The 19569-nt window shown below is 44.1% G+C and overlaps 1 protein-coding gene across 3 annotated transcripts in view; it reads left to right on the top strand.

Moving 5' to 3' along the window:
* CYTH3 (cytohesin 3) overlaps positions 1 to 19569 on the top strand; it is an 86738-nt gene that overhangs the window by 56373 nt on the left and 10796 nt on the right. For all 3 annotated transcript variants that reach the window (XM_072753165.1, XM_072753166.1, XM_072753167.1), the window contains 4 exons: positions 6386 to 6468; positions 7022 to 7086; positions 7630 to 7696; positions 15600 to 15718. In XM_072753165.1, the coding sequence (XP_072609266.1) occupies positions 6386 to 6468; positions 7022 to 7086; positions 7630 to 7696; positions 15600 to 15718 (334 nt within the window). The remainder of the gene's footprint in view (positions 1 to 6385; positions 6469 to 7021; positions 7087 to 7629; positions 7697 to 15599; positions 15719 to 19569) is intronic.

Here is a 19569-nt window from a genome sequence, read left to right as displayed (position 1 = left end):
ACAGATTTTCATCTGCTAGTTTCTTTTTTTCCCCCCGTGCCTAAAGGACTTTCGAATTTTTTATAATGCAGATCACATACTGATGAATTCTTTCAAGTTATTATGTCTGGAAATGTCTTTGTTTCAAAAAAAATTTTTTTTTAATAGTGAAGGAGGCAGGAGGGACAGGGAAAGAATCTTTTCTCTCTCTCTCTCTCTTTCTCTTTTTAATTAGAGAGAGAGAGTATGAGTGAGGGAAGTGAGGGCAGAGGGAGAGGGGGAGAGAGAGAATCCCTTTGTACGTGTGAAAGCAAACTGCCCACTGAGTGTGGAGCCTGACACGGGACTCAATCCCAGGATCCTGATAAAATCATGACCCAATCTGAAATCAAGAGCTGGCTGCCTAGCTGGCCCACCAAGGCACCCTGGAGAGAGAGAATCTTAAGCAGGTTCCATGCCCAGTGCAGAGCCTAACATGGGGCTCTATTTCACAACCCTGAGATCATGACCTGAGCTGAAATCAAGAGCTGGACACTTAACCTACTAAGCCACCCAGACACCCTTCACCTTGACTTTTGAGAGACATTTTTCGGGGTGTAGATTGAATTGGGTCTGAGTTTTTCATTTAGCCATTTTAGGCAGGATATAAGTCTAGTCTCTATTACTCCATCTTGACCAGAAGCAAAAGGACCTCACTTAAGTACGTGCATTAAAGTCCTACAGTCCTGAACCCAAAACACAGACTTCATCACTGGTTTTGCTGATGTCCATCCGTGCAGATGAGAGCTTGAAAGAGGCTAGAACCTAGGCTGAATCCCCTGAATTTGTTCCTGGTGCTTCCTAGGAAATGTCACTGGAACGTTTTTGTACTAAAATGAGGAATCTCTTGCCTTCTTTCCACATTGCTTTTCCCTCGTGAAAATACTTGGTTTGTTGAAATGGTACCTGCTGCTTTGTAGCTAACATAGATTCATTCTGCTTTAGAACTTGAAGTGATAATCTAGTAATGGAGTGTATCCAGTCTCCCGGTCATTCTGGCAGGTGAAGAACTGAGTCCTGGGTCACGGAGGGCCTTGCTCAAGACTGCCTCTGCAAAGTTGGGATTCCATGTAGAAGCTCATGATAGGAGCATTAAACTGAAGTGATTTCACTGAATATTACCAGTAATTTCCAGTAAATTTCCTTTTTTTAAGAGACAGGTTTTATTGAAGCTGGAAGGAGAAATTTTTTTTTTTTTATCAAATGTACTTTTATGTGTGCAGAGTGTGTGTGTGTGTGTGTGTGTGTGTGTGTGTGTGTGTGAGTATTTGGATTTGGCTGTATATCCCATGTATTATGTTTTCAATTAAATCAAGTACCAGCTTTCTTAGGGGGAAAAAATCAACCGTGAGAATTTTCTGTTTTATCTTACCTAACCATGTCAACAGGACAAAATGATGGTAATGTCAGGCAGTGGATCCAAACTGTGTATTGCCTCCCCTGGGTGTGTTGCTGTAGGAAAAGGTCTTGATAACTAAGGATGTCTGCTCTGAATACTGCTTACTCCATTTTTAGTGTGGTGCCTGCACGTGTGAAAGCACCTGCATGTCAGCAGATTATGTGACTACAAAGTTATTTTGGATGCAGAGAGATACTGATAGAACTTCCCCTCCGACAGCTGGAGCCACAGCTAAAATGTTGGTTTTCACTGCACATTCTGGGTGTAAGGAGAAGTATTAGGATAGTGAGATACTTAAGTTACAGAACCTAGGCAGAAATCAGTCTAGTATTTTATCACATATTTCTCTTCCTTCTATTTATTTATTCATTGTAATGCACCGGGGGGCATCCCGTGATTTCCTATTAATACTTCAGCTGAATACCCTAGTAGATATGACCATAAAAAATGCTGCTGGCCAGTGAATACCAGGAATGTTTCTTTTTTACTCCACATTATGACAGATTTCAACCCTTAGAATATGAAATGGATGATGGATACTCCTATGTCCATCAAATAGGCTTAATGATTGTTACTTTCTAAAAAAAGAAAAAAGTTTTTTTTTTTTTTTCAGAAGTATTTCAAAGTACAGACATAGTACCATTACAGTCCCTAAATGGGACAGTATGAAGCTCTAAGAACATTATTCTACACCTTACCCTACCTTACAAAATGTTTCTTTTAGACCAGCAAAATCTGGTCAGAAGTGTTGGTAAAATAAATGGTCAGTACTTGATTTACTTAAGTCATTGGGGTCTTAAAGTCACAGGAAAAGATGGGCATCAATGAAGAGTAGCTAAAGGGTATGCGTAGAAGCTTGAGGATCTAGTGACAGGTCATCTGGGTGTTGAGATTGTTTCGGGGCCATCACTTTGTGCTCTCAGCCAGCCCTACTCATCCTCTGGGTCGGAGGGAGGGGCCAGAGGTGGACTTTCTGAAAAGAAATGAGAATGTTGATGATTGCATGACAGCCCTCGCCTTTCTGAGTCTTATTTTCTTCCTCTCTGTGTGGAGAACAGAGAAAGCTTCTCAGCAGAAGAACACTGAAAATAAGAAATCTCTTTGGCTGATTTAGGGAGAGGCATCTGGCCAGCTTTTTTCCTTCTTTGCCCTTGACTGTTGGTTTTAATTACTAAACAGCACTGAATTTTCTGAACTGAAATACACTACATCGTCCTATGTATATAAGACCTTTCTCTGCTTTTACCTAAACTCCCTGGGTTGTCGTAACCACTTTGTGGAGGAAGATGTAGTCTGGACATCTACTCCGGGGCCAAGAGTTCTGCCTAGCCTTAAAACAAATGTTTTCAGGGGATCCCTGGGTGGCCTAGCGATTTAGCACCGCCTTCGGCCCAGGGCATAATCCTGGAGACCCGGGATCGAGTCCCACGTCAGGCTGCCGGCATGGAGCCTGCTTCTCCCTCTGCTTCTGTCTCTGCCTCTGTCTCTCTCTTTCTCTCTCTCTCAATCTCTCTCTCTATCATGAATAAATAAATAAAATCTTAAAAAATGTTTTCATTAAAGTTTTTTTTTTTTTTAAGATTTTATTCATGAAAGAGAGAGGCAGAGGCAGAAGCAGGCTCCATGCAGGGAGACACAAGGCCGATCCTGGGTCTCCAGGATCACCCTCTGGGCTGAAGGCGGCGCTAAACTGCTGAGCCATCTGGGCTGCCCTGTTTTCTTTTTCTTTTCTTTTTCCTGTTTTCATTAAAGATTTAAAAATTAAAAAAAAATTTTATTTGGTAGCAGGAATAGTATTTGTTAGCAAAAGAGCATTCCTTTGGAGCATAATACTACTCTTGAGGTATCCTGTGTATCCCTTTCTTTCCTCCTAAGAAATATTCTGAATTCTGTATTTATTATCCCAATGATTGTCTTTGTTGCTTTACTATGTAGATATTTGTATACCCACACAACATATTATTTTTTTTTGCTTTTGAAATAGAAGTGTTCTTGTCCCTATTTTTCTGAGATGGTCCATGTAGTAGTGCTAGTATGTGATTTTTTTTTTTTTTTTAATCACGGGTCAGGAGTTTCCTGCCTTGAATGTACAACATATTTTCCCATCCTACTCTAGATAAGCATTTAGCCCATTTCCTTTCTCTTTTACCAAGTGTGCTTCTTTGACATCATACATATCATCTGTTGCAGTGCTCAAGAATTTAGTATGTTTACACCTAGGAGTAAAATTACTGGCCCATCACTTAGGCACATCTTCCATAGGAACAGACAGCAGCAATTGGTTTTCTGAAGTGGCCGTACCAGTTTCCATTCTGAACAGACTTCTTTTTTTTTTTTTTTACTCTCTCTCCCTTTCTCCATCCCACCCCCCCAAATGGGTGAGTTTGACGTGCATGTATTTCTTCAAGTTTTTATATTTATCGTTTATGTGTGTATCAGTCAGTGGTTCTGCAGGGCCACAGTGGGGGAGACGAGCATTACCCTGGCTACCCACAAAATGTCTTGTTCCCCAAAATGTAACCACTTTCACATCTTTGTTCTGGTTGCTTTGCATGTTGGCGAGTGCAAGGCTAAAGGTCATTGGAAGCTCTGAGTGTGTCAAGAGGCCTCGTTGATCAATTTCTTTGTGACGTGATCCAAGTATGCTGGTTGCTGGCAGACACCCCTCCCCCTTATCAGTATCTTGGCATTCTATAGCTGATCTGATTCTGCAGAGAAGACCGTCCTACCTCTAGTCCATGATGGTGCAAGTGGGTAAAGGATGATTGCCAGTAGCCAGGAGACCCATGAGGAGAAGATTGGTGGTGATGGTGGTGACAGGGGTGTCAGCACCGCTTGCGTCCCTTGTCTTTGGTGTGGTGTTCTCATGTGTGTTGGGTTACCCTTGGGCCCCCGACTGATGCTGTCTGGAGATGAGTAGTCTTCTGTGGGAGCTAGAGGAGATCAAGGGGTCCCATAGCTCTCACAAGCCTCATCCAGCCCTCTTATGAGCTCAATCCTTTTCTCTGCCCGCCCCCAGACTTACTTGCTGCCACCAGTTCCCAAGCCCTTAGAGGGCCTGGAGTCAGGTTCCGCCTCTGTCTGCCCCCTCCCTCTCTCCTCATTGATTCTGCTTCATCACCTTGGTTAAGTGAATCACTTCTGGTCCAGTCTGGCTTTTTTGTTGTTGTTTTAAGATTTTATTTATTTGACAGAGAATGAGCGAGCACAAGCAGGGAGATCGGCAGGGAGAGGGAGAAGCAGACTTGATGTGGGGCTTAATCCATGATCCCAGGACCCCAGGATCATGACCTGAGCCCAAGGCAGCCACCTAACCATTGAGCCCCAGGGCTTTTGAGTCCTAAGAAATTGCCTTAACTGAATTTTACTACTTTGTTAGTAGAGGTCCCTCCCTAAGATGTGAATTTACCTTTTCCCATGATTAAGAGAGTTAATGTCTTTTCACATGTCCATTGTTTCATTCCTTTTTGATTTTGTGGCTGTTTAGGTCTTTTGCCCATTTCCTAACCTTGGTTTTAAATTCTTTCCCCCTTCTTTGTATGAGTTCTGTATTTTGGATACCAACCTTTTAATGGTGTTTGGCTTAGCTCTTCACTTTATGGTGTGGAATTTTGGTGAACAAAGGTTCTTAATTTCAAGGTGAATTTATTGATATTTTAGTTTGTGATTTACATTTTTCCTGTCTTGTTTAAGAAATCCTTTCCTATTCTAAAACCTGTGGTTTTGCCTTCTACGTGGAGCTGGTTGAAAATTCCTATGATGATAAATAAGGATTTGGCTTCATCTTGGACAGAAGATACATGTTACTTGTATCACATACAGCACATGTTACTTACCAGTGCGTACCCTGCCTTTGAGCTGTGGTGTCAGCTGTTATAAATCAAGCTTCTGTCTGTCTGGGGGGCACTTTCCTGGCTACTGTCTTCTGATGTGTTGGTCAGTGGGTCTACCTCTGTGCCATGACCCTATTATCTTCACTTATGGAAGCTCTGTGTGCTCTCTTGCTGTTTGATCAGATTGTTAATCTTTTGTTTCTTTCAAGAAATTAGTGAAATAGAGGGATGCTTGGGTGGCTCAGTGGTTGAGCATCTGCCTTTGGCTCAGGGCCTGATCCTGGGATCCGGGATCGAGTCCCACATCGGGCTACCTGTGGGGAGCCTGCTTCTCCCTCTATGTCTCTGCCTCTCTCTCTCTCTGTCTCTCATGAATAAATAAATAAAATCTTAAAAAAAAGAAATTAATGAAATGGAAATTAAACGCACAATAGAGGAGTATTAAAAATCAAAAGCTCCTTCTTCGAAAAGCTAAGTGAAATACCAATTGTGGCACAGTTAAAGAAGAGAGAGAATGCGTGATAGGAATGGGAAAGGTTAATCATTAAGATATTATTATGAACAACTCTGTCAATAATAATGATATAGAAGTTCAATTACCCCCATATTGGCCACCCTGCACCCATGGCACTGACACTTACCTGTGTCCTTCTGGAATATGTTTCCTGCCATCCACCCTTCTCAGAAGGAACCATTATCAAGAACTTGGGATTTCTCATTCCTGTGTGTACACTTGGGTTCTTACATACATGCACATCTCCAAGACATGCACACCTCCAAAAGTGTGTGCTCGACGTTTAGCCTGTACAAACAGGGCCATATCCAGTGTCCAGCCTGCTTTACTGTCCCCATTCTCAGAGGCTCACCTGTGTTAACTCAGTTAAGCCATGTTTTATTGTTGCGTGGGATTCTGTTTTAAAAATGTACCATGTTTAGTGGACGTTTGGGTGCTTATTCTATTCCAAACAATGCTGCTATGAATATCTTATGTGGGGTCTACCTAGGGTTCTCCTCAGGCTGGATGCCTACCTACAGATACACCAGCTTGTTCACATGCCTATCTTCAACCTCCCTAGATACTGCCGACATGGGCTCCAGACTGGTAGTAGTTTAATTGATTTTTTTTTTCTTCCAGTGCCTGAAGACCTCTCATTAGAAGAGAGAGAAGAACTTTTAGACATTCGTCGAAGAAAGAAGGAACTTATTGATGACATTGAGGTAAAAAAGCAACCCAAAAACTCTAGTTGGTTTTTGCTTTTAGGTCAAATAGTCAAGTAGCTTCATGAAAATGTAAAAAGTGGGAATCTCGTGTGTCTGTATCCTAACACATGAAGTGAAGGCAAGCAATAGAACCTCACCCTGAGACTGGTGGTTAAGGGCCTGATACTGGCCTTGGCACCTTCTCCCCGGTCTTCCCAAGAAGAGAAGACCATGGCTGTGAAGAAGGCAGGGAGCATGGTCAAAGGGTGGGGAGGAGGAGCCACAGTGAGTGAGTTCAGGATGGTTTTACATACAGACACTCTAGAATCTGCCTGGTTGACCCCTCTGAGCTTGTTCTGGTAAGAGGTGGATAGGTAATAATTGTGTTTTCTCCAGAGTTGGGGCTGTTCTGTGAAGCTCTCTCTGTGTGGATAGAAAGTACTGATTTTTCCATCCCTAAGATGCCCATGTGAGACCTCAGGGAAGCTTCTGTCTGGGAGGCTAAAGTTTATCTGTGTCTAGGAGGGGGACGGTAAGGAGCCTGTGCCCAAATGTCTGCTTTTTTTGGCAGAGGCTGAAATATGAAATTGCCGAAGTGATGACTGAGATTGACAATCTGACTTCAGTGGAGGAGAGGTAAACAATTGGTGCCACACTGCTGAGTTACTAACCTCTTCTTTCCCTGCCTCAGCTGCCATGTGACCACAGCAGGGGCGGGCGGGACCGTTGGAGACACTCAAAGTGGGGCAGCCTTTGTGGGGCGTTGGTTCCTCTGCTCTCCACCCTCCAACCCCTTCCTGCTCTCTGTGGAGGAGTCAGGGTGCTTCTTCAGGGGCCACAGCCACAGCCTGTCCTCTCTCTTCTCTGGAAGCACAGGCCCCTCCGAATTAACCGCAGAAGCAGCCTTTATGTACAGCAGGGAACTGTGCTTCCCTTAAATAGCCGTTTCCTTGTCATTGGCTTTTTCTGGAAAAGGAATCCAGTGTAGAGAAGAGCCTGGGGAAGCCATGTGTGCTACTTCTGCTTTAGGGGGTAGAGGGTGGAGGGAGAGGGGTGCGTGGGGGAGCCTAGGCAGTTTTCTGCACCGAGATGCTGACCAAAGTGCCATGGAGACTACACGCGCCCTTGCGCTTGGCGCAAACTTTGGCTAACCATTTCTTCACTGTTTGAAATGCATAGCAAAACTACCCAGAGGAACAAGCAGATAGCCATGGGGAGGAAGAAATTCAACATGGATCCCAAAAAGGTAAGCAGACATCCCAGGTTTCTGACATATAAGAAATTGAGGTTCACCGATTTGACTGGCTCTCTCATTTTGGACAGAGGTGGTCATCTGCCCTCATGAAAAATACTGAGACTTGATGTTAAATTTTTACTATGTAGGGGCTCCTGGTGAGTAGGGTAAAGAAGAAGCTCTGTTGATCTGGTCCCTGGTCTTCGCATGTGAGGTTCCAGGCGAGGCTGGGCCTCCTGGGAGCGATGGGTGTGTGCCCACCAATAGTGGGACCATTGGTGGGGCCGGGTCAAGCACTATATCTTCTGCTGAAGCATGGCCCACAGCTTGAGGAGTGCTTGGTCAGGGCACAGGTTGGGGCTGGTGGGCAGGGCTGCAGCCTGTGAGGCTGCTGGGGGGTTAAATGCTTCAAGTCAGAGGACTTTGTTCCTTTCATTCACCTTCGAGAGAAGATGTCTGCATGAAGGGTCAGGGAGCTCTCCTGACTTGAGCCAATACAGTGTTCAAGTTGGATTGTCTAGGAAAACACCTGAAAGCAATGAAACCTGCCACACAAACCCCTTTCTTGAGGAGTCGAGTTCATAGAGTTGGCTTAATTAGCAGATGTGCTAAGCATTGGCAGCATCTCGAGTGATACTTCACAAGTGGCTCTTTTAAAAACTGGACCTTAATGTTTTATGGTGCAGTGCAGGATAGTGCGCCAGCAAGGTCATGGATGAGCCCACATCCTCCCCCAGTGAAACACAAATAACCTATATTTTAGTGGTTCCATGACTTCTTCAGGTTCTTGCCTGTCCTCATAGTTTCCCAACACCAGGTGTCAGCTTTATAATCATGAGGGCTGACTCACGTTTATTGAGAACTTGGCATATGTTGGGAACTGCTAATGAAGCACTGTAATTAGTATACTTAATCTTACGAGGTGGGTTCCATTTTAATTCCTATTGTGCCGTTGGGGACAATGGGGCACAGAACCACTGAGACCTGCCCAGTGTCCTGAGCCAGGAATCCACCTCAGACTCAGGCCTGTAACTACTGCACTTCCCTGAGCTCCTGTGGGACTCTGGGGTTGGATGTTCCGGAACCCTGCTCAGCCCTGGGGATCCTCTTCACCACATCTAAGCAAGCAGGGGCTTTATCTGCTTTGCCTAGGCCATGGCCAGTTGCTCTATAGGCTTCATTTTACATATAGACCTCTTCACCTGAAAGATTTTTTTTTTTAAGATTTTATTTATTCATGAGAGATACACAGAGGCAGAGACCCAGGCAGAGGGAGAAGTAGGTTCCATGCAAGGAGCTCAATGTAGGACTCAATCCCAGTACCCCAGGACCACACCCTGAGCTGAAGGCAGATGCTCAACTGCTGAGCCACTCAGGCATCCTATCACCTGAAAATTTTTTTTCTTTTTTCTTTTTTTAAAGATTTTATTTATTTATTCGTGAGAGACATGGAGAGAGGCAGAGACACAGGCAGAGGGAGAAGCAGGCTCCCGATGGGGCTCCGCAGGGAGCCCGATTTGGGATTTGATCCTGGGACTCCAGGATCATGCCCTGCGCCAAAGGCAGGCGCTAAACTGCTGAACTACCCCAGGGATCCCCCGAAAAATTTCTAAGATACTAATTATTGGCTCTGCCCAACAACTTATTTGTAATCATGTTGCTCGGTAAAATCAGATGGTAAATTTAGTCTGCATGTGACCTGCAGGGGAAAAGTAATGAAAATTCCACTTTATAGATGACCATAGCACTGGTCTGAGTCTGCTGGGGCCACCTTCACAAAATACCATAGACTGGTGGCTTGAACAGTAGACTCTGACTTTTTCACAGTTTGGGAGGCTGGAAGTCCGAGATTGAGATGCCAGCATGGCTGGGTTCTGGTGGGACCTCTCTTCCCAACTTATAAATGGCCTTCTCACTGTGTCCCCACATGGCGGAGAAGAAGCAAGAGAGAGTTCCCTGGTGTCTCTTCTCATAAGGGCATTAGCTCCATCAGATGAAAGCCCCGCCCAAATGACCTCACCTGACCCTAACTGCCTCCCAAAGGCCCCCCCCCGGTTCCTTTTTTTTTTTTTTTTAATAAATATTTTATTTATTCATGAGAGAGGGGGTTGGGCAGAGACATAGGCAGAGGGAGAATTAGGCTCCATGCAGGGGCCCCAATGTAGGTCTTCATCCCGGGACCCCAGGATCACGTCCTGGGCCAAAGGCAGGTGCTCAACCACTGAGCCACCCAGGCATCCCCCAAAGGCCCCGCTTTTTTATACCATCACATAGGGTCAGAGCTTCAAGATCAGAATTTTGGGGAAACACAAACATTCAGTCCATAACAGCACTGAGTGATGGGCTTGGGAAACAGGCTATCATCAGAGTAAAGACTTCCAGGCCAGTAGGAAATATTTTAAGTCACAGAGTGGTAACATTTTGAGCAAGGAGCTTTTGTTTGTGCAGATACATTAGATACCCAGAAGTAGCAGTCGGGGTTATAAGTGAGCAAGAGGAAAGATCGGTTCAATCAAAGAAGCTGGAAACATACTACAGCTTCTCTTTTATTCCCAGTCTCCTTGGAATGTCTTTAAAAATATAATGTATGGCTCTATAACAAGCACGAGTTCACTTAGAGGACTAGAAGTTGAGGGAACCCTGAAAGATAAAAAGATGAACGGTAGCCCAATGCACATCAGGAAAGAATTGCCGTGGGAAGTGAGAACCACATCAGGGGTTCAGCTCGCTCAGGGCAGCACGTTTGGGGCTTGGGACCATTGAGGGGATATCCAGACCACTCACCCTTGGCTGAGCTTGCGCCAAGTAGTGGTGTGTGCCTCCACGTAGGAGATGGAGGTCTCTCTTCTCTGCTGGCCTCATGGAGGAGCAGGAGGAGGAGAAACACCTGTTCTGGAGACCAGCTTCTGAGCACCCCAATGGCCGCATCACTTGCTCCAGAAACAAATGGCGTTCAGGGAGACTATCAGAGATTCTTAAATACTAAGGTGAACACCCAGCCAGGAATCATTGAATGTATAAGCTGTTCGACCCCATGAGAGAGAAGTCAAACTCCACAGCAGAACTAACATAGGAGGAAACATTAAAAGTAAGATGTTATGTATATTATAAATATCATCAGAGATGATAGGGTGTTGGCTTATCCTTGGTGCAAAAACGAGGAGTTGTGGGAAAGATCCGTGGAAGTGAAGAACCAAAGCCCTGTGAAAACCCACAGTGTGGGGCAGGATCAGGGACGCTGGCAGGGTGGATGGTAATGCTCCCTCCATATTTTCCATAGCTCTGTGTAGACTCATGGGGGTGGGGCGGCAGGTCTGGCAGCTCGGATTTTATCCCATAGAAGTTCCAGGAGGAGAAGCTAGAAGACAGTGGGGGATGTATTTCAAATTAATATTGGAGTATTTCAGAACTAGATTAAGAGAAAATTCTCAAATTCAAAGGGCTCACTAAATACCAAGCAGGATAAAATTTTCAGAGACTGATCCATAGAAATATCAAGTAAAATACCAGAAAGCTTGTGAATAAAGAGAAACTCACTGACTTTCCAGAAGGGAAAGACCAGATTATCTAGGAAGAAACCAGAATCTCACCAGAAACACTGGAGCAAAGACAGCAGGGAAAGTGTTTTCCAAGGTCTGAGGAAGTGTGATTTAAAATCTGGAGTTCTGGGGAGGCTGGTGTGGAGCTGTGAGAAACCAAATAAGATAAAAATAATAAAACCTAGAATTCTGTATATCTAGACTGTCACCTGTGTGAGGAGGCAGGTGAAGACATGCCAGATATGCAAAGGCTCACAAAAGTAACTGCTAATGCCTTCTGTAAACTCTAGAAATCATGATTGGAGCAGCACACCTGTAACCGACCCAAATCCAAGAGCAGCTGCACTATGAAACAGAGATGCAAAGAAACCAGCCAAACATATGGTTAAGTCTAAATGAGAGCTTGATTATTGAAAGAGTGTTTAACAAACTAAAACCCCCAGATTACCTCAATACAGTTGACCCTTGAGCAGCACTGGGTTTGGGCTGCGAGGGTCCATTTACATACACAGGGTTTTTTTTTTTTTTAAACATATAGTACAGTACTGGAAATGTATTTTTTCTTCCTTACAATTTTCTTTGTAACAATTTCTTTTCTCCAGCTTATAAGAATGTGGTTATAATACTATGATACTATTTTAAGAATACAAATATAGAATACATGTGATGTAGAAAATGTGTGACTTGACTGTTCGTGTTATGGGTAAGGCTTCTGGTCAGCAAGAGGCTATTAGGAGTCAGATTTTTCAGGAGTCAAAGGTTACATGCAGATTTTTGACTATGTGGGGCGTGGGGGGCCAGTAACCCTTGTGTTGTTGAAGGGTCAGCTGTATCCATAGCAAGGGAGAAGGGAAGCAGGGAAGTAAAGGTTGGCTAAGGTTTTCTGGACATTCATGGATGAAGGTAAGTTTAAATATTAAAATTTTAAGAGTAACCATTGGAAGTTAGGGATAAGATAGGATTTCCTTTTTTTTTTTTTTTTTTTTTTTAAGATAGGATTTCCAAACTAGGAAACATCGAATAAAGAAAACTTAATTCAACAGAAAGCTGAAAAGACATGAGAAATACCCAGTGTACGTGAAGGCTCAGGAATCAAGTGGTAGCAAATCCATAATCACCATAAATTTGTGCTCAGTTACCATTTACAAGGCACCTTGACATCAGGTTGAAGAAACAACAATAAAGCCCAGATGTGTCCTGATGGAGACACGCACCCAGGACCCATAGCACCAGGGTTGAAAACCAGGAAATAGGAAAAGTAGATGAGGTGTAGTGGGTTGAATGGTGGCCCCCTCCAGCAGATTCTCCTATTTGATTTCCTAAATGATATTTTAAAACATTAACCTTGTCTAATGATACCAGAACATTTACTTTCTTTCCTTAAAGTTTATCTAGTGTACTTGGGTCTCCAGAGTTGCTGTAATAAATGACCACAAACTCAATGGCCTGAAACAACAAGGATGGGTTGTGTCACAGGCCCAGAGGCTAGAAGTCCAAGATCCAGGTGTGGGCAGAGTGGTTCCTTCTGGAAGCTCTGATGGGGAGTCTGCTCCCTGCTTCCCTCCACGGGGGATCGTGATCCTTGGTGTTCCCTGGCTTGCGGACCTACACTCAGCCTGCGTGTCACATGGATGGTGATGCCGCCGCTTCTGTCCTGTATGAGGATACATGTCCCCTGGCTCCTGTGTTGTCGTCCTCTGCTTCTGCTTCTTGGTTTTTCCTCCCTGATAATAGTTCCATTCTCCTTCGTAACTGCTATCTCAGACTCTGGGTTTTGGCTCCATTTTCTCTTCAAGTCCCTGGCCTGGACTTACCCCTGTGGTGCTGTGTTTTCCAGTACCTCTTGCAGAGGGGAGCTGGAGCTTGGTTTGGGGCTCCTCTGGCTGTCTCCCATAACCTTGAAGCACAGAAGAGATGACCTTGTTCTGGACCTACTTGCTCTTCTCAAATCTGGTTTTTCAGGCTATATACATAGCCTCCCTGAGGAGCTCCTGAGTGTTTGAATTTTAGAGCAGGTCATGAGCATCCAGAGCTCAGAAAACCTCATCCCCAGGCCCGTTCAGTTCTGGGCAGAGCGTAGGCTGATGGAGTACCTGGGACTTTGTGACTGTGTCAATTGCTGGGCCTAGGGACTCTGGGGACCTCTGGGAGGCTGGAAAGGGCACGGGGCGGGATGGATGCAAAGCCAAGGCCCCAGGGAAGGTGCACAGAGAGTAACGGCAGCAGAAGGGACCTGACTACAGGACAGCCTGCAGCGGTGGTTTCATAATTGTGGGGCCCCTGTCCCCTGTTTTTTGGCTAGTACTGCCGCCACAATGGTCACAAAAGACCAGGCCAAGGATGTCACCCAGATGCCAACCAGGCACCCCCCAGGGAACACCTGTATCTGCTGGGCCCTTGGTCCCAAGACTTTGGGTCCTTTAGATGCTCTCTCCCCATCCCTTGCAGTTTTGGATGGGGGGGCAGCAGGGTCTGCTGATTCTACCCACCCTTGGGACACGGAGTCAAGACAGGCAGACCAGGGCAGCTGTGACCTTGGACCACTTTTCCAGGGATGTTAGGTCAGACTGTAAACTTCAGCCCCCCTCCTGCCCTGGGCTCCCCTCCCTCACAGACCACTGCAACATCCCGAGCCCTGCTTCCCCATCCAGCATGCTTCTCTGTGGGTGAATAAACACCAGCATTGTCACCTTTGTCCCCGGCCTCGCTTTCAGGGGACTGGGTAGGATAGGCGCATACTTGGGATGGAACGCTTCCTTATACTGTGTGCATGCCTTCCCACTTAGAGGATGGTATGGCGGGGGACGGGGGGCTGGTCTTCACTTTAGCTCCCACCAGAAATAGATGAGAGTTAATTTAGGATAGTCAGACATACTGATTTTTTGGTAAACTTTTTCATTTTTTGAAGAACAGCATATGGTGCACAAACTTTGCACAGCTTGACAAATTTTTACAAATTGAAATCCTTGTGTAACCCAGAGCAAGATGTGGTTATAGGGCATCAGAAATGTCTCTCTGGTGTCTCCTCCTAGCGAATGAATTCCACCCCATCACCATAGAGGGGGTTACCTGTTTTAAAACTTCATATAAATGGAATTAAGGTCCACACTGTGTCATCCTTTTACTCTATGCCACGTCTGGCAGGTTCATCGATGTTGTACGCTTATTCTCTCTTATTGCTGTATTGTGTACCATCATACGGAATCTACCAGAATAGATTTATCTCTTCTCTTATTGATGAGATGTTGGGTTGTTTTCAGTTTTGGGGAATTTTAGATAAGGCTGCTGTAGACATTCATGTGTTTGAAAAAAATGACAAAGACTTTCGGATGGAGCACATGGCGTGAGGAAGCCCAGGTCCCGGGCATGGAGAGTTGTAGCTGGAAAATCTCTCTGAATTTGTAGAAATAACCTCCAGCAAATAGAGGATAGAATCCCCTCACCAGCTTTGCCAACGTGTATTTTGAAACCAGCTCAGAAGCTGTGTCAGAGGTAAAATTTTGCTATTATTAGGGCTTCTCAGGAGAGGAGCATAGCTAATTCGGGCCAGGACAGTACCCCTGCAGCCTTTCATTTAGAAATTGTCACCTGTGCCCTTTTGGGCCTTCAGGTGGGCATGGATTTTCACCAGCTTAAGCTCATTGGCCCAGTGATCAGTTAGCATGTTCAGCCACAGCCAATACAGCTTACACAGTGGGCTCTCCTCTTACATAGCAGAGGTGGCTGAAGGGTGTCAAGTGGCAGGACACAGGCCCTGTGTTCATCGGGGCCTTTCCCTGGTCCACTGGCTGTAAGGGTTCTGGTCTTCATGTCTGCATTCAAGTCAGGAAGGAAGAAGAAGGAGCAGTGGCTGCTCACGAGTCCCTTTGTATCAAGAAAGTGACAGCTTCCCCAGGCACTCCCTACAGACTTCTTCCTGACCAGATTTGTGTCACAAGGTCACTCCAAGTTGCAAGGGAAGCTAGGAATGTGGTTATTTAGTGAGGAACAGCAAGGATAAAGGGGAGCTTGGGGAGGGCGTGGGTTAGCCAACCACATATGACATGTTGCTCTCACACACAAAGCAGATTGATCTTCTGAGCTTGGGAAATTTGCTATTGTTACCACCTCTGCCTTTATCATCTCCAATAACTTCCTTATAATGATTTTCTCAGTAACACGTTTATTTGTCTTTTAGCCCATTAATGGGCCAGGAGGAATGAATGTGCTTTCCTCTGATGGACAAAGTGTACTCTGGGGGGTGAGGATCAGATTATTCTGTTGTTTTTGCCATACCCCAGCCAGTAAGATCATTACTCTGGATGTATTTCTGTCTGTGAAAAATGAGTCTGGGCGACCCTCCTAATCAGAGCTTTCTTCCTTATGTCCCTCTTCAGGGAATTCAGTTTCTAATAGAAAATGACCTGCTGCAGAACTCCCCAGAAGACGTAGCCCAGTTCCTGTATAAAGGAGAAGGCCTAAATAAGACCGTGATTGGGGACTATCTGGGTGAGAGGTAAGTTGAAGGAGAATCAGCAGCACAACCTGGTCTCGCCCTCCACATCAAGGTCTGTCACAGTTTCCTGTGGGTCCAGGGCTGTGTGGGCCACTCCCCACCACCGAGTTGGCCCTATGCTCTCATGTCCTCTCTCTGCCTTTGGGGGAGGTATGGGTCTTTTGGGCCAGGTGGGGTCTGTCATCTCTGGAAGCCTTAACTCGGGAGCCATAGCAGAACTGAAACTGACGCTGCCTTTCTCTGTACCTCAGAAAGCAGCTTTTTATTTATTTTTTTTTTAAGATTTATTTATATATTTGAGAGAGAGTAGGGAGCGGGAGAGGCAGAGGAAGAGAGCACTTCAAGCAGACTCTCCACTGAGAGCATGGAAACTGACTTGAGACCTGAGATCATGACCAAAATCCAAAGCCAAAATCAAGAGTTGGACACTCAACCAACTGAGCCACCCAGGTGCCCCCTCAGAAAGCATCTTAATCTTCTTTTCATGTTTTGCCCCGAAATAGACCAGATTTCTTCATGATTTTCTTCCCCTGTTGCTTGGGGGTGATGAGTGAAGGTGGGAAGTTATTAATTTTTTAAATGGAGAGAAGCTGGTCAGATTTTACATTCCCAGCTTTCTCCAGTTAATAGTCCATTTGCTGTGCTTAGCACAGGTTAGGGCAGGAATCATGTCCCCTGAGTCAAGGACCAAACTCTTGTTTTTAAACAAGAGCCTAACAGTTGTTCAACCAGAGTGGTTTCTGTTTTGTAGCTTTTTATTAAAAATACTTGGTCAAAAGTGGAAAGCTGAACACTTAACTCATTCTGTGAGGCCACTACTACCTGATACCCAAACCAAAGACCTCACAATAAAAAAAACACAAAACAGTAGATAGACCAGTATCTCCTATGACTATTGAAGCAAAAATTCGCAATTCAATATTAGTAAATTAAATCCAGCAATGTATAAAAATGACTCTACACTAATACATTCATTCCCATGCATACATTCATTATTCCGTGAATGCAAAGTTAGTTCAGCATGCAAAAGTCAAAGCGATAGACCATTTCAATACAATAAAGAGTAAAACCCACATGATCATCCTAATAGATGCTGGAAAGGCATTTTTACAGCATTCACTGCTTCAGGACAGAAGCACTCAAGCCAGGAAAAGACGGGAACTTCCTCAATATGATGTAGGGCACCTGTAAAACTTACAAGTTCACTTCATGCAATCTCCTAAGAAGAACAAGATAAGGTTGACTGTTCTCACCACTTCTCTTTGACGTGGTACTGGCAGTTCTAGTTAGGCAAGAGAATGAAATTAAAAGCATCTAGTTTGGGGGATCCCTGGGTGGCTCAGCAGTTTAGTGCCTGCCTTCGGCCCAGGGCGTGATCCTAGAGTCCCAGGATCAAGTCCCACGTCGGGCTCCTTGCATGGAGCCTGCTTCTCCTTCTGCCTGTGTCTCTGCCTCCCTCTCTCTTTGTCTTTCATGAATAAATAAATAAAATCTTAAAAAAAAAAAAGCATCTACTTTGGAAAGGAAGAAATAAAACTGTTTGTAGAGGACTTAATTGTATATGTAGAAAATCCTGAGGAATCACTAAAAGCATTATTAATAAGTTCAGTAAGGCTGCAGGATATAAGATTGTTATGTCAAATTCAATTATAGTTCTAAATGGTAGCAATGAGCAAGCTTGGAAAAGCTATTAAGAAAAACAACTCTCTTTTATAATAGCATTAGAAGGAATAAAATACTTGGGAATGGATTTAACAAAAGCATAAAATTTTTATTCCGAACTATAAAACTGAAAAAAAAAAAAGAAGACCTACATAAATGGAAAGATGGCCCATGTTCATGGATGGGAAGACTTAGTAGTACAAAGATGGCAGTACCACCTACCTTGATCTGCAGATTTAACTCATTCTCTATCAAGATCCCAGCTTACTTCTTTGTAGAAGTTGACAAACTCATCCTAAAATTAATGTAGACATTCATGGGACCCAAAATAGCCACAATCTTGGAAAAGAAGAACAGAGTTTTGCAGAACCTACATTTTATGATTATAAGACAGATTAAAGCTAAAATAATCAAGATGGCATGATACTGGTGTAAGAGTATTCTTCTAGGTCATGGAATAGAATGGAGAATCTAAAATAAACCCTTAAATTTACTGTGAGATGATTTTCTTTTTAAGATTTTACTTATTTGAGAGAGAGAGAGAGAGAGAGAGAGCGCACAAGTAAGGGAGGGGCAAAGAGGCTTGACACTGGGCATGATCCTGGGACCTTGAGATCTCATGACCTGAGTCTAAGGTAGCTTAACAGAACCATCCAGAATCACTCCTGTCAAATGATTTTCAGTAACGTTATCAGGACAGTTCAGTGGGGGAAAGAAGAGTCTTTTTTAACAAATGATCTGGGATACCTGGATTTCCATATGTAAAATAATACCACTGGACCACTCACCATATGCAAAAATTAAACTGGATCAGAGGCCTACATTTAAGAAGGAAACTATAAAACACTTAGAAGAAAATGTTAGGGGTAAATCTTTGTGATCTTGGATTAGGCAAGAGTTTCTTAGATGTGACACCAAAAACATAAATAGCAAAAAAAAAAAAAAAAAAAAAAAACCTAGGTAAATGGGACATCATCAAAATTGAAAACTTGTGTTTCAAAGGATGTCATCGGGATCCCTGGGTGGTGCAGTGGTTTGGCGCCTGCCTTTGGCCCAGGGTGCGATCCTGGAGACCCAGGATCGAATCCCACGTCGGGCTTCCGGTGCATGGAGCCTGCTTCTCCCTCTGCCTGTGTCTCTGCCCCCCCCCCGCCTCTCTCTCTCTCTGTGACTATCATAAATAAATAAAAATTAAAAAAAAGATGTCATCAAGAAGGTGAAGAGGCAATCTACAAAATAGAAATCTTTCCAAGTCATGTATAAGTCTGAGAAGGACTGCTATCTAGAATATATAAAGAACTCTTACAACTCAGTAACAAGACAATTACAAATGAAAAACATCTGAATGGACTTTTCTCCAAAGATGATGTGTAAATATATGATAAGGCCATAAGCACACGACAGGATGTTCAGCATCCTTAGCCCCCATCAGGGAGCTACAGATCAAAACCATAGTGAGCTGCCATTTCACACCCACTGGGATGTCTGTAATCATAATAAAAAGATAATAAGCATTGCCAAGGATGTGGGAAAATCAGACCTCTTACACACTGCTTGTAGGATAAGCGATGCAGTAGCTGTGGGAAGTAGTTGGCAGTTCTTCAAAATACTAATGTCCCCACGTGACCCAGTAATTCTACTCCTAGGTATACACCCAAGATAAGTAAAAACATACATCTGCACGAACCCGGACCAATGTTTGTAGCCACGTTATTCTTGTTAGCCAAAAAGTGAAAGCAGTTCAAATGTTCATCAACTCAGATGTCCCTCAACTGGTGGATAAATAAGATGTGGTACATCCATACAATGGAAAATTAATTGGTAAAAGGAGAAACAGAGTGCTGGTACATGCTACCACGTGGATGAAAACAGGGAGATAATAGAAGAAGCCAGTTGCGGAAGACCATGTGTTGTGTTCCTCCCTTTACGTGAAGTGCTTGAGATAGGTGAAATGAAAGTGCTTGGGATTGGGGTAATGAAAGTCTTCAGAAATTGATAGTGGTAACAGTTGTACACATCTGTGAATATATTAAAAGCCATTGAAAGGTATGCTTGAAATAGGGCAATTTCATGGGATGTGAATTATGTTCGGATAAAGCTGCTAAAAACAAACCCACAGAAAACCTGAACAGTGGCCCAGGGGTTGCAGCACTTCATTTAATCGTCTGTGCCATGAGATCTAGAGTCTG

Source organism: Vulpes vulpes, chromosome 3, assembly GCF_048418805.1.
Source record: "Vulpes vulpes isolate BD-2025 chromosome 3, VulVul3, whole genome shotgun sequence".
Taxonomy (NCBI): domain Eukaryota; kingdom Metazoa; phylum Chordata; class Mammalia; order Carnivora; family Canidae; genus Vulpes; species Vulpes vulpes.
Note: the sequence above shows the minus strand (reverse complement) of the source record. Positions and strands in the feature narration are given on the sequence as shown.